Source organism: Lagopus leucura, unplaced genomic scaffold (genome assembly GCF_019238085.1).
Source record: "Lagopus leucura isolate 7727_CA_CO unplaced genomic scaffold, USGS_WTPT01 Super-Scaffold_100009, whole genome shotgun sequence".
Classification (NCBI taxonomy): domain Eukaryota; kingdom Metazoa; phylum Chordata; class Aves; order Galliformes; family Phasianidae; genus Lagopus; species Lagopus leucura.
Genome location: NW_024962266.1, coordinates 13,496,418 through 13,511,808, shown reverse-complemented (window position 1 = coordinate 13,511,808; position 15,391 = coordinate 13,496,418). Strand labels below are relative to the sequence as shown.

The 15,391-nt window shown below is 36.2% G+C and overlaps 1 protein-coding gene across 3 annotated transcripts in view; it reads left to right on the top strand.

The window, feature by feature from the left end:
- The window catches only part of RPAP2 (RNA polymerase II associated protein 2), a 34,407-nt gene that overhangs the window by 2,587 nt on the left and 16,429 nt on the right, over positions 1-15,391 (top strand). For 2 of the 3 annotated variants that reach the window (XM_042873122.1, XM_042873124.1), the window contains exons 5-11: positions 555-620; positions 1,111-1,199; positions 3,351-3,386; positions 4,199-5,141; positions 6,585-6,679; positions 8,206-8,286; positions 14,339-14,407. In XM_042873122.1, coding sequence (XP_042729056.1) covers positions 555-620; positions 1,111-1,199; positions 3,351-3,386; positions 4,199-5,141; positions 6,585-6,679; positions 8,206-8,286; positions 14,339-14,407 — 1,379 coding nt within the window. The remainder of the gene's footprint in view (positions 1-554; positions 621-1,110; positions 1,200-3,350; positions 3,387-4,198; positions 5,142-6,584; positions 6,680-8,205; positions 8,287-14,338; positions 14,408-15,391) is intronic. The other variant, XM_042873123.1, reaches the window with a different exon arrangement.

Here is a 15,391-nt window from a genome sequence, read left to right as displayed (position 1 = left end):
TGATAGTAATAAAGGTGAATAAGGTATGGTTTCATAGCCATCCTTCATGCACGCAGAAGCACTCTAATCTTGTCCTTCTGTACCTCTGTAAGATGGGCTGAAATGAAAAAAGGTAAAACGCATGGGCATTACTTTGTGACTGCAAATCCCCTCCAAAAGCAGATGTTACTTGTGTCAAAATCAGTCACACTTAAATACAATATATCAGAGCTGTGAGTTCAGTTACATAACCTATGGTGTAATACCAGTTGTGATACAAGAAGTTATCTGGGAAAAAAAATCATGAAAGAAAAAATATGTACAGTTTTGCAATTGATTCACTCCCAGCAGAGGCTTTTTTGTAGACCTGAAGTTGCCTACTAAGATGTAAATAATGAGAAATTGCAGTTCTTATGTCTAAGGAGATAAAATACCAAGAGAGTTGAGCGAAAAGGTTGCTGCAGTATGTAATTCAACTAACTGAGAGCATTCCATGTACTGAAAATGTGAATTAGGAGGAAAGTTTTATGTAACAATGTGACAATCTTGCTGATGAAAGCAACATATCATTTTAGGTGCCAAAACAGAAGTACAGGATTTCAACAAAAACTAACAGAGTTTATGATATTACTGAAAGAAAGGTATGGTAACAAGCTGTTTTTTAAGTGTATTTAATACTGTCTCCACATTACGAATGCATTTTGTAACAGCACTCATACAGTGGATTGAATCAGAACCAATGCATTTGGATCTCATGAAAATCATTTTCATAAACTATTTGATTATGAAGTTCCTAAGTAGTGTATTTCCATCTCCAAGCTACCAAGCTTGAGTCTGAGAAGTGCTGGGATGTTCTGTTGTCTTATCTGACACAACTGTGCAAAATAATTTATTTTTTTTTAGGATGCTGCAAAATTTTAGGAGTCATATTGAAAAATGTGACAAAAAAAAAGTTCTGTTGCAGTCCAGAATTTACACTGTTAAACACCTAAATATTATTGCACATCTTTTAAGCTGTATGGACATTTTACAGGGTTCAGGATTGCTCTTGAGAGTTTTGGCATTTTTTTTTTAAAGTTGTCATTATTACTAATGATGTTTTCAGTCACATTTTCCATACTGTATTTCCAGTGCTTTTGCAGCAACTTTTGCTATAAAGCATCTAAATATTTTGAAGCTCAAATTTCGAAGAGTCCAGTATGGATGCGAGAAGAAGAAATGTAAGTATGACCTTACATAGTTGTAGCTCATCTCAAGGATACTGTTTTCTCTGTCCAAGCTGCAATGCTAATTAATTAGTTGCAATACATCCAAGTGGTTAGACTGGAGCAGACACAAGTGATGTTAACGTGTCAACTTAGCATGGTGCTCATGTTAAGTGCTGTTGCCATATGGATTACTGTAATTGACATGGCCCAGTTCTAGTAATGACCACTCAGACTTGATTGTGTTAGTTTAGAGGGCAGACTAGTCATAAATAATAAACTCCTATTAATTTTAAAATGTATTTGGATTTTTACAAGCCATGTAAGGTAAAGGAATAATTTGTTTTACTCTGTTACAAGAGATTTTCTCATTTTAACAGAGCACTTGCATTGGGCTTAAGGTTAGACTGAAAGTCTGTGGAATGAAGAACTTCCTTATCCTTCATAAAACTGTCATTTCAGATTGCTTATTTTCTGTTATTACTGCAACACACATTTTGGAAGTGTTACATAGTCTGTGCTTTAATATATTAAAAGCTAAGAAACATAGGTGTGCAAACAATGAATCAAGCCACTGGGTGTCACTGCTCAACAGTAAATACTCACCCAGAGAAGGTTCAGCTCATTTATTCAATTTTCATTGTCTAAGCAAGTACCCCGGCTTTCAACAGAGAAAACAATCTGAAATTATGTGTGAGCTCAGTTTCACAGTGGGGGGAGTTGTATGAAATGTGGGTCAGTGAAAGAAGAGGCTGAGAACAGCCTGACCTGAAGAATTAGGTAAAACTGTAAAATAGTTAAGTAAGCTTACCAGTGTTTTCATGGTTTTGCTCTCTCTAAAGAAACAGTTTTAAATATCTCTTTGTTAACATAAAGAGCAGAGTTCTGATGTTTGACATAATTAATTATTTATGCTGAGGTGGGTATGTTTTCCAAAACAAACCAAGCAAACACAAACAACAAGCAGTGCATGGCTAGTAATATCTGTTTGCGTAAGACAACTAAAAACTTCCATTTAAAACTTAAACTAGCACCACATAATTACTCTTAAATCACTATCTTATCACCTTTACTTTTCAGACTCAGTTCATTTATATGGAAAGTGCAGCTGTCATCCTTTTAAATCTGTTGTATGGATGTGTTGTTGTTTTTTTTTTTTTTATATATACTGTCTGAGTTTAAGGTGTTATTTCATTGACTTATATTCAAGGCATGCTTAAAAGGTTCCTTGTCATTCATAAGGCAGGTGTGGATTTCAATATTCAGTGCTGAATAAAGTAGTTAGCATTGTGGTGCTACCTTATAACTGAAATGAAGCAGAACAGCAGCCAGAAACCTGGAAAGAAATCCTTCAGAATCTGTTCAGTAACAGTTCTTAGTGTTTCCAGAAACCTTTGGACTCCATTATCTTAGATCACTATAACTTCATAGCCTATTTTTTTAAGCAATTTCAAAGGAAGATGTTGTGAATAATTCCTGTATCAATTTGGAGCATTTTTCCTGCAAACTACTCAGGATTGTTTTTCCTATAGGGCCTTGTGACTTATAAGGATCTGATCATGTTTAGTTTGATGAAGAGAAAACCAAGGGATGATCTGAAAACAGTCTACAACTTTTTGAAGAAAAAAAAAAAAAAAAAAAAAAATCACATAGATTACAGACCTAAACTTGGTCTTGGTTATTATCAGAAAACTTAATAAGGAGTGTTGGCCATAAATATCAGTTGTTTACATTAACACTGGGGAAAAAGATGCTCTAAGAGAGTGGTGGAACAAATTGGCCTACACAGAAAGGTTGCAAAATCTCGATCCTCAAGATTTTCAAGATTTAAATTTACATAAGGTGTGACTGACCTAATCTGCTGCTGGTGACAAGCTCACTGTCTCAGGAGGTCAGATTAGACCTCCAGAGGTCCTTTCTGACTTAACGTTTTTATGATTTGATCAGTTGTTGTTAAATGTATCATGCTACTGGCCCACACAAATTTGGCTAGTGAATGCGTATGTATGAGCCCGTTCCAGCTAATCCTGCTGTGAACAAAGGATGTTGGACTAAGATCATTAGAGGTTCTTTCCATCCTCAACTATGTGTTTTCTGCGTTTGTGTATTTCAAGAGCACTGATTTAGCAGAATAATTAGTCTTCATTCCTTGTATTCTTTTTGCAGACCATCAGACATAGAGCTGCTGAAGAGGGGGCAGAGGTACATTGAACAGTATTTTGTTATATGCATTTATAGTTAGAAATACAAACATTATATTAGGTAAAAGGCAAATCTTTGAAGAGACCTTGTTAGACGAAGGATTATTTGTCTTATTTCTTTTCCTTTGTGATTCTAAACTAGCATGTTTGACCTGTATGATTTAGTGTACAGCTGCTCTTGGCCTTCGTGTCATAATTGAGCCTGCTGAAATCTGAAACAAACAACACTGTTTGTAGTTTAAATATTTTATACCATCTATTCTTTATAAAGAAAGTGGTACCAATTATAGGTGATGAAAACTTCTGTACTTCCTATTCTGAAACATCAGTATCAGCTCAATTGAAGTCATGTTACTCTGTCATCTCTCTGTACTTGCTGTGTATTGTGACTTTGTTTTCTTTTGGAACATCCAGCCATTCGATGGCAAACATATATGCCAAAAACAAGCTCTAGTGGCCTACTGGTTTTCAGGTGCTACATTCATATGTATACTGAGATACTGATCTTCATTTTAAAAATGGAAGTACTTTAAAATTCTTCATATTAAATTGGAACTTAAGTTTGTTGTCTTTAGTAACAACTTGTTTGCTGTTCTAACTGCCAATAAGCATTTGGGAACTAATTTCTCTAAACAGCATTTAAACTGTCTTAATTGCAAAACATTAGAACAAGTTTAAATATAATTTCTAGGGCAAAAGTTACACATCTACTGCAAGCAAACAAGGTTCCATTTTTCTTAATTATATATAATAATTTTCCAAACTCACGTAACATCCATTTCTTATTTTGATGACTTGTGTTTTCTGTTACAGTGGTCAATCTGGAGAAGAGGTGAAACTATGTGATGAAGTAATCAAAGCTTCTGACATTGAAAATCCTAGGGTATCTTCAAATCCATGTGAATCTACTTCTTATGGCACAGCCAGTGATAGCAGTAGTGATACCGAACAGGAATTTGTTTCTTCTGTTCTACCAGGAAGTCAGTCAAGTTCAGTCAATCTTGCACAGCAACTGCACAGAAACAGCATCCTCAAAAAGAAGCACCTTCAGAAAGCTTATTCCAGCTCTAAATCTGAAGGCTCAAATGCGGTAGAAATCACTGAACGACTCTCTAACTGTAAATTAAATGCTCAGGAAGAAATGCATGCTTGCACTGTTCAAGAGAAAATAACTGCAATGCCCTCAAAAAATACTACTCCAGGAAAATCAAATGCTTCTGAGAACTGTGAAGATACCTGTAGCAATTCACAGATAGTCTTCCTAGGTGTGAGTAAAAAAGGAGCAGAATACCTTAAAACACTAGCTAACTCAAAACAACATGAAAAAATTGAACTGAGGGATTCAGTTTCTTCCTCAGCTGCCAAATGCAGTTTATTAGAACTGCTTAAGCAAACACTTACAGAATGGAGAACTGAGGAAACCTTAAGATTTTTGTATGGTCCAAACTACACTTTATGGTCATCAGAATGCCTATCGTCTGCCAACCAAGAAGATGAAGAACTCGATGAGGATGACTTAGATACACCCGAAGATCTAGACAGTGCTGCTGTAGGGAAGTTTGAAAACAGTCTGAACTATTCCTTACCTTTTATGGGCTCAGGTGAAACAGTTAAGCCTGTGCCTAGTTACGAAGAGTTAAAAGAAGAAACAGAGTTCCTACAACTCCGAGTAAGAGAGTTCTATAAAGGAAAGTACATCTTGGCTGAAGAGGAGTTAGCACATACACAAGCAGATGAACATTCAAGTACAGACAAAGTAAGTGCCTGATGGAACAGTGTCTGGGCTGTTGAAATCCTGCTTCTACGCAGACATTATAAGCTCTTCGTTGCTGCCTTTGTAAGCGGATATGGCCATAGTATCATCAAGCTATTAATGTAAAATACTAAAAGGAAGGTTGGATAGATTCAAAACAATCCCTTAAGATTGAAGAAAAATATTTTGAGTTGATAAGAATGAATTTGACTGTTTGGGAAGCATTCAGTTCTGGTAGATTCCTTACAGTTTTTGAAACATGAAAGATGACTTGGTTGCTTGAGCACAATCTGAACATGGGCTGAAACAAGAGGGAAGTACTGGCAACGGGAACAGGAAAGAAGTTGAGATCTATATAGGCTCTATGTAGTTTTTGTAGCAAATGAGAATAGGTAGAACTATTTCTACTGTAATCTTAGTAGAAAAATGAAGTACAACACTGTCACCACTTCCCAGGCCCATCCTTTTCATCATCTCTACAACTCTGCAACTGTAGCATTGCATAATTGCAATGAGAAGCAGCTGTTAAAGAGCCTTGTGTGAGAATAGCTTACTGGCAAGAAAAACTGGTGATTTCTGTGAGCTGGAGAGATAGGACTTCTATAACAAAGGCTTTCTGTAAAACTGCTGCCTTGCAGGGTAAATAAGGTCTACTTAGAAACAAACCCATTAGACAGAGTAGATCTCGGGTGAAAGAGGAACTGGATTTCTTTTCTTCCACCTTTTATTCATTATATAAAATCTATATTAACTTCCTTTTGGCCTTTAATTCAGAGTACTTGAGATTGGATTTATTTCTTTTGAGTAAGATTAGATCTCTGGCATTACCTATAGTTAAAATTCTCCAAGCTGGTGTCTGCTATTTATTTGGATATGTTGCTGCAACGCAGACAATTTGGGGGAAAAAAGTCTGGAGGATTTGGAGAACTGAAAAAATACAGGGTGGTCTGAATTTTTATCAGGGTAGGCAGACCATCTGACAGCAACCAGGTCTTCTTGTCATTATAGTAAAACAGTACATTAACTATCCTAGGTAGGCTGTACAGTTTGTACAAGCATGTGAAATTGCTTTTGCTTTTAAAGGTCAAGTGTATTATGAGCATAAGAGGGTGTAACTTTTGTAACATTGCTTCTTTTAAAATAAAGAAGTTACATTGCTTTTTGTAAAAAAGTTTAGACAGTTTCTGAATAAATTTGCCATTAGTTGAATTAAAGTATCTAGCATATGGCTTTGCAAGGAAAGGGGAAAAGCAGGTTAGCTGCAAACTCTGTGTTGGGTGAAATTAACCAGAGTTCTGTCCATTAAGACACTACTGGCTGTTTTTTCCTGTTCAGAGATGAGAGCTTCCTATGTTTAAACATGAGTTGATAAGCTGTGACTATTCTGGTGCATTGACTGCAATTAAATATTAGATTGTAATTAAAGGTTTTAATATTATAATACAGAATGATCAACAGGAAGACCCCATGTTCCCACTTGTTGATTCAAATGCACAAATGCAAATTAGGAAGCGAATTGTCCTCGAGAAACTGAGAAGAGCGTAAGTATTCCTTACTTCAGTAATCATCAAGCTGACATTGGTGGTCTTTCATCATCATTTTAAGTAATAAACACACTGTGCAAGGACATTCTTCACCTTTTTGTGGGTGGCATTATTCATAACCGGTATTGCCCTAAATAAATTATTTTTGACACCATCATGCTATGATGGAGCAGCAGATAACAGTTTGCACAACCTGCTGAGGTAAGTGTCAGAATCTTGCTACTAAGATAGTCTCTAAGATAAACTTGTCCGTTCTTGCCTGCACCAGAGCTTGTAGATGATAAGTTGTAGCATTCAAGGCCGGCAGGACAGCATGTTCCTGCTGGTCAGTAGTTGTTAGAACTCAGCTGTGCCCCTACGCTGAAAATATCTATGTTTTCTTGCTCTGAATGTTGCTATAACACATGGAGCTTAAGATGAAAATGTGCTTCCAAAAATCTGCAGAAAGCACTTCATTTATCATCCTCCTTTCCCTCAGATTCCTGGAAACATCTGAAGCGTCTAAATTAAGTTCTTTAAAAGCAGGTTCAGAGGGATGTAAAATAGCAACTGAAAATCAGCAATAAATACATATATGTTAATATTAACAATATATAGCTGTGTGCACTTCATGTACATACTACTTGTAATTTCAATTGTAGTTTTAATTGATTTTTTGGTTCAGATGAGATTGGTGGGAACACACAGTTCTAGTAAAAGGTACAGTGATATAAATACAACTGGAAATACTGACTATTCCAACAGTATCAGCACAGTGCCCATACATATAAGTGTAAATAATTGGATATTCAAATGCAAGAAGTTGTTAACAAGCAAATAGAGGCAGAAATTTTAGCTGAAACCTACATCTAATATGTGAAAAGTAATAGATGGTATCCCCAAATGCTAGCAATAACAAGAACTTGTTAAGCAGTTTGTACAGTTTGCAGCATTCTCTATCAAGTTTTATACATTCAAGCAGGAAAGCAATCTGTTATTGAAATTTTCTGATTGCCCTGCTAACATCTTTGTTCCAATAATCAGACTTCCAATGGAGTGTTATTTCTGTTGCATCCTTTTTTATCATATGTAAGTCTAAGATTAGCAGATATATTCTTTGTGTGAATGACAGTTAGGCATGCAATTTTCTTTTTGCAATTGTTATTTTTTAACCAATATAAACTTTTAAAGCATTTATGAAGACTGAAATTTCAATACTTACAATGAAAAACATTTGTTTTTACCGTAAGAATGTTACGTCTGAACTGACATGGAATTTAATAGAAAATGTGTGTAAAACAATATCCAATTTCTACTTCACATTTACAATAAATTAGAGCTTCTTATTTTTATAATCAAAATGTTGTAAAAGTAAAAATATTGCCCAAAAAGCACCGAGAGGAATCAGAAATGTAAACTATATGCCAAATCTATTGCACAAACACTTTCTTCCCTTTTCATTACCTTTACCGAGCTCTGATGGAAGCCTTATTTCAGGAGAAATTAAGACACAGAAACATTAACCAGTGTCTCTTGCCTTCTAGATTACCTGCAGTTTTGGGCCCTCTTCAGATTATGCTGGGGGATGTTTACACAGAGCTAAAAAATCTTGTCAAAACTTTCCGGTAAGTATTAGCCTTTATTTAGCAATTCTTGATTGATTAAACATCCCATGATTTGTATTTGTGATTTGGGCACAGAGAGGCTGTGTGTTCACGTAGGAAATGTCATATTCCCTGTGGACTAACAAGTCAACCCCTTCCTTGCTCTTGACAGTGGCTAGGTCACCAGGAGTAGATTTTTAAAAACTAGGCCAGTGGTCTCTGGAGGATGATGGTGAGTCTTTTAAAGGATCTGCTACCTCATCACCTCCTATTAAGCGTGAGTTTCTGACATCTGTCACTTTCTTTTGCTCTGGCTCCCTGTAGCTGGGCTAACAGGATTTAATATAATTAATAATTATTACCACTAATATTCAAAATGGAAAGAAGGTCCAGCTGACCTTACTTGCTTCTAATTTCAAGGGGAAGTAGGTCTAGGGTATGTTTCTTTACCACAGATAGTCACAGAAGCACTGAGGAGGATACTTAAAGACACTGGGACTAAAGGAAGAGGGATATTAGAATGGTAGCAACTTCTCAAGATGTTTGTTCTTTTTGGGGGAGCCACCACTCATGTCTTGGACCTCGATTACACTGTGCATTTTGACATGTTAGGAAAGGAGCAACAAGAGCTGCTAACTGTGTAGGCTGTTACTCTTGAAACAATTTCCTCTCCACCACCTCCCATCATGCATAATGTTTACATGTAGATTTACCAAAGCTCATTCTTGTGGCATTTGACACAAGAAATCTAGTCTTTGGTGAATAGAAACCCAACTCTTCTGTTTCCTTATGATTTGTCTGATAGCCAGAGAAATGCCACTGAAACACCACTGAAACATGGATCTCAATATATGCCAGATTTTTTTTTTTTTTTAAACTATGGAAGATACATTTTATTTCTGCTGATTCTGGGCATGATGTTTTTTGAATATAAGAATTTTTGTGCTTGGACTTCATTCTGCAACTGTAGTCATTTAACTGTTATTAAGATTTTAACAACATTGCAACCATGGAAGATATTTTTTGTTGTACTGAAATAGCATCTATATGATGTGTATACGTCTGCTCTTCTAATTAAATCTTTGTGTCTTAAAAATGCATTTCCGTTGCTCTGCGGTATAAATGCTTAGTGGTCACTTTAGCTGAAAAACCTCAAAAGCAGAACTTACATTTTAAATTATTTTTGCTATTCAAAGATAACATGGCTTGAACATCAGGTTTCAAAAGCAGTTTGCTGCAAAGGAGCTTTGCTGTAGGAGGGCAAAGTAGCCTTTTAAAAATATAAAAGCAAAGATAAATTGCTTGGAAATACAGCATTTTGGGAAAAGAGTGGTTGATAGCAATTGTGAATGCTACACAAGAATTTATTACTGTTTTATATGCATCTCGCAACAGCTAGACTTGTTAGTGTTGCTGAAAGTAAAGTAAGATGAACATACTGGAAATAGTAATAAAAACATTTGAACCCTTTCTCCTTGTATTTCTGGTATAAAACTGTCTGATACAGAAAAAAATCTAGCTCTGTGGCAGAAGGCACAGGTTTGAATCTCTAGTGCCATACTTAAATTTAATCAATATGAGTTCTCTGACTCATAAGTTGATTGCTATTGCAGATGCCCTAGGATAAATTATAACCTGTGTTTATGTTTGTAGGGTTTAGAAATTTGTTACTTCCTTTGTTAATATGGTTAAAATGCTTGATGACTACAGAGGCAGCACTGCTACCGAACTTCCTTACTTTTCTTACTAGAAATATTTCAGGCTGCAGAACTTGCTGAAGAAGGAAGTAAAATACATCGCAGTAGTAAAGCTTAGCTGAAGAAGGGTAAAAGAGCATGTTGTGAACTAAGCAACAACAATTTTCAGCTCCATTGGTTTTTAAAGGAACACTTGCAGTTCAGCCTCCTTTGGGCAACATATTATTCAATCACCACTGCTGGGAAATGCACAGAGGCATCTCAAGAGACATTTTAGAATGGTTAAAGCTCTTCCCAAACAAAGTCCCACAGCGCCTGTAAGCTTTTGTTACGAAAACTGAGATGTCAAATATTCTCCAGAGTGTATAAGGGCATTTTGTTAAAAGATGAAGACAAAATTAGCTATTTATATAGAAACTGAGGCTAAATTATTACATTTGTGAATGTATGATTCTATTTTTTAAAGTTTAGTATTGCATGTTGAAAAGAGGATTTCTGCTGTACCTTAAGGTTACATATATTTCAGTTGATTTTATGGCACTTGTCATTTACAGATTCTCAAAATGAATGTGGTATTGCTGTTTCTTAAATGTGTGTTCAAAATTCTGTTATTACAACTTTGTCTTATCTACCTGCTATTATGTTGGACTGTTTTCCTGTATTGAATTGTTTCCTAGAAATCAGAAGATGCTGAGGTGGTGAGCACCTGCAGCACTGAGAGTTTCTTTCCTTTAGTTCAGGAGTATTGATGTTCTGTTCAAGTTCTAGCACAGGGCTCATAGGGAAGTACTTAACTTTGCTTCCTCGGCAGGCATTGGTTACAATTCAGGCCAGCATTTGCTAATGGTAGTAAACCACTAGTAAAATCAGTGTCTAAGTAACTGAATGGGAAGATGACCGAAGGAAAAGGACCAACTGTGTGTGCTCTTTGTGTTATTATTGGGTTTAGTTTTCCATTTACTGGTTACCTCAACCTAGGACTTCTCTATATTCCCAGAACTTCCATATTAGAGTTCATGTTCTTTTGCAGGCTGAGCTCCAGTCGGTTACTGGAAGGTGGTTTGCAATGGAATTTGTCTGCATCTTACTCTTTATTCCTTTTCCTGTCAATTTCTGTCACTGTGATGCATCTACTCATTTCGATCTTCTTTGTGGGAGCTTTTTTGGTCCTTTTGTCTAATGGCTGAGGGAAGAAGTTAGTCCAGTCATAGCACATCCTTCCTGCAAGCTGTGCTGGCATGAACCACAATACTCACGAGCAACTAAGAATCCCATGCAGCATTCATGGCTTACCTGTCCATTCTTAGGGAATAAGTAAATAGAGATGCTCACTTTTGAGAAGTTGCACATTCTTTTCTTTCTTTAGGTAGGTGTGAGAAAGTTTAACTAAACTCTTTAACAGAAAATATTTCTCTGCCCAAAATCACATCCTAAAACTTTTGCTGTATTTAGACATTTCCATAATGTGTGCAAGACAAATGTGGTGACCTTTTTATCCTGTCTTTCACAAATTGTTCTGAAGTACTAGTTATGGCCAAAGGCAAGACAAAGAATTAATGAACCATTTTTGCAGAGGATTTGCACTTCCTTGTTTCCTGAAAGCTTTACTCTTTAGAGGCCTTCGTGTTGACACACTGCTTGTTCTTGAAAGTGACTGCCCTTCCACTGTTCCATATTACTTAAGGCTTCACACCTGTAGGTTGCTAGCTTTAGTCTGATCAGCCTAAAATGTTTTCTTTTCCAGTTGCACAAGCGCTTTAGGACAGGTGTTGTACTGAAAGGTTGTGGGAGCCTCACTTCATCCAGTCCAGTGACAGTAGTACATCAGCAAATCCATACTGGCATATCCTGCTGGTTATCTGCATCTTATGACTGCCTCCTTCATAAATAGCATATTGATGGCAGTGACTAGTGTTGAGAGCTTGCCAATCAATACTAACATTGAATAAGAGTTAATTGACACAAATAACTGTATCTCTCAGTTTGTGTACAAGAATGACACCTTCCTGTGCTCTAATCAATAATAACTCCTTGTAGAGCAATGAAATAAAGATGCTTTCACTATTTGACAGAGTTTTCCCAGGTGTTTTGGATCTGTCTCTTCCACTGTGTTTTATCATAGCAGATTAACTGGAATGTTACATATGAATTGTCTGTCAAGATGATTCCATCAGACATTTCTTAGTGTTTATCACTGTCATCAGTATTGAGTCAAGACCTTCAGCCTTTGTTTTGTTTCTTTTTCTACAACCAGAAAAATGAAACAGTTTATCAGTTACTAGCTTTGCTGCCAGCTACTACCATTGGCTATTTTAATAGTGGTTGGTAAATGTGCATCTTTTTAAAAAAGTAATTTGTATTTATCAATACTATCATTCTAGTTTGACATAATTCCTATACACATAGTATTATATGTTGATTTTTCTTTCATTGTTTAACAGAAGTAGGGCTGTTGAGATACTACTTTAGTAATGACAGCTTAAAAAAAATCTTTGATAGCAGACTTGAGAAAGAAAATGGAATAATATTGCTATAATCATTAGTATCCTTTTAAAAAAAATTGAGTGCATTTCTAAAATAAGGGAAGCAGTCCTATAAAATGTCTTATTTACAACTGTATTTTTATAGTAATTTTGAGAAGAATTGTGTAGTTTTCCCAAAGTGAGAAAAGAGAAGTTGAGTTTTAACAAGGGCAAGTACAAACACTTTTCCAGTGTTCTTGGGTATTTTTGTTATCTAATTTCCTAAAGAAATTAAAAGCCTTACTGAGTGAAGAAAACCATGGAATTCAATTTGTTAAGAGCTATTTCATTTTAAAACTGCCCTTTGAAGGAGGAAAAGTAAGAAGACTATATTGGAAACTTCAATGTTTAACTGATCATCATAGATCATTACACTTCGGGATCCCTTGAGCATGGTTCTGTTCTGATCTGAAGCTGGATTTATTGTACTCAATCAGGAAAAACAGTATGCCTACACACAGCTGTCTTTTAGTACTGAATTAGAGGTAGATTAGCTTTTGATTTTTTTGGAGCTTCCATTAATTGTGTTACAAGCATCTGTCATGCTACCCTGATCATGCTCAGTTGGTACTATTTTGATAAAATCAGAGCTGATAAGGTGAAGGGATTCATTGATAAAGCTTCTGTGACTAGGCTAGCAGTTATAGAAAACTCCCAGGTATTAAATCTTCTTTTGAGATGCTCAAAACAGATTTAAGTCTTTTCTCCGAGAATGAGCCTTGAACATGGTATAGAAGTCTTTTGCTTTACCTCTGCAGTGGTTGATGTCCGCTATCTCCTCTTCTAATGAGGAAGAATCTAAAGCCCCTGATGGAGCAGATGAAATTCGTACTTTTAGTAAATGTCTCCTTCTAGACAAAAGGGTTTATTTTCAGACCTATTAACAACCTTCCATCTTCTCCAGCGCCAGTAGTGAGTGACAGAATAGCTTCATTCTGCGTCTGATTTATGTAAGACTACAGAGACAGCAAGCAGAGTGGAAGAAGGAAGCAAACATACTAAGGCGCTCCCCCTTCAGCATTCTGTTATATGGCAGCATCTGTCTAAATAAAATCTTAAAATCTAAGTATCTTAAAGTCCCATACGTTCATGTATGTATTGCTGCAATGTGATGGGAAATATAGCAATAGCAGCAGAGTAGCACAATCCCAGGCTGCAGCAAATAAACCCAAGTGCAGCATCTGTAGATTGAGAAATAAAGGAATAAAACCTGCTTACCTTTGGAAGGCCTCCCATAGGCAAGGAACTCCAGCAAGATACCCTCACCTCCACTGCCAGCCCTTAAATGAGGTCTGGGAAGGACTGGATCCTGGCTTCACCCCTTCTGGTTACTCAGGTGCATCACATGCAGCTGAGCTGCCCTGGGTTGGCCCTGCCTTCCCATCAGGTGCTCAATCACTGTTTCAAGCTGTGGTTTACTATTTTTACTACAATGCAAAATTAGCTTTTACAGCAAATCTAGATCTGAAACCAAGTAAGGAAGAAGGCCCACCTTTACAGAAAGCATATATGTGGATCTTGGAATTTCCTATTGGGTGTCAGGGAGAGTTGAGCCTTCATAGCAGCCAAGGCTATGAATTCAAAGAATTGGCTTCTGTTCTATCTTCCTCATCCCACTTCTCTCCAGAACAAAAACACATACTGGCAATTTTGTAATTGCTCTGAGGCCAGCTAAGAGGAGAGAGACAGAAAGTTGGCTGACTGCTCACATGGGACTGTGAATGCCACACTGTACTGTGGCATACTAAGTCTTTAAAGGGCTGACTTGAATTCAGCAGTTAAAATCTGTTTACTTTCACTATGAAATGAATTTTTTTGATTGATGAATTGATTTTTCTAATTGCTATTTTTTAGGTTAACAAACAGAAATATTATTCACAAAATGCCTGAATGGACTCTAATTGCTATTGTTCTATTATCTGTGTAAGTACCCTTTTATTCTCATACACAATTGTCCTAACTAGCCTATCAAGAGAATGTTTAATTTTCAGATAAAACAGAGGAAAGACTTCTTGAAACTGACTGGAGGAATCAACAGAAATATTTTTAATGCAAATGAAATAGAATATTTGAAACAAAATGTTAGCAATGGACAAACAGTGTTATTTTTAAGAGCTAACTAAGTTTTAGATATTTTTAAGGAAGGATGGAAGAAAGGGGTTGTTTCAGTCTCTTCTATTCACTAGTCTGCCCTTCTCTAATAGTGAGTCAAAATGACATGTATTATTTGAATTTTGTTTTCTTGTTTTAATGTCACTTTCACCATTAAAGTCAATTTATTTTCCTAAAGGTAAGTCTTTTTCAGTCAGATTCTATGCATAGGCATGAATTATAAAAGTTGTAGTCATATGCATCATTAATTTATATTTTCCAAATTAACATACATTTTTAAAATTAAGAATATAAACTTTGCAATGCATAAAACAGACTGTTCTCTATGAAATTCACATTAAACATTATTTAACATTAGTTCATCTTTTAAGAAATCACTGGTGGTTTCACATAGTGTCAGGCCCTGCTTTTCAATAGGGTTAAACCATCAAGCAATCTTTGTATGTCTTTCAGCTTGAATTACAAGATTGCAGAAATCTTATTTCAGAGGCCGTTTATTACCGCACTGCTGCTTCTTCTTTTGCGTTTCCTGGGTCACTGGAGCCAGTAGGACAGAGAAGTACTTACAGATCTTCACAGGTCAAGAGATGTTGTGGGCCAACCTCATAGCATCCCCAGTACTGCATTTACTTTCTTTGATATTACCTCAGTCTGACACATTGTTCTGGCTTTACTGTCCCAAGGAAGGCTATACCAGTAGGCATTAGAGTAGGCTTCAGCGAGCCTTGCATCTCTGTCACCCAGCCAGATACCGCTCAAATGATTCATTAAATCAGAACACAGAAAGTAACTTTA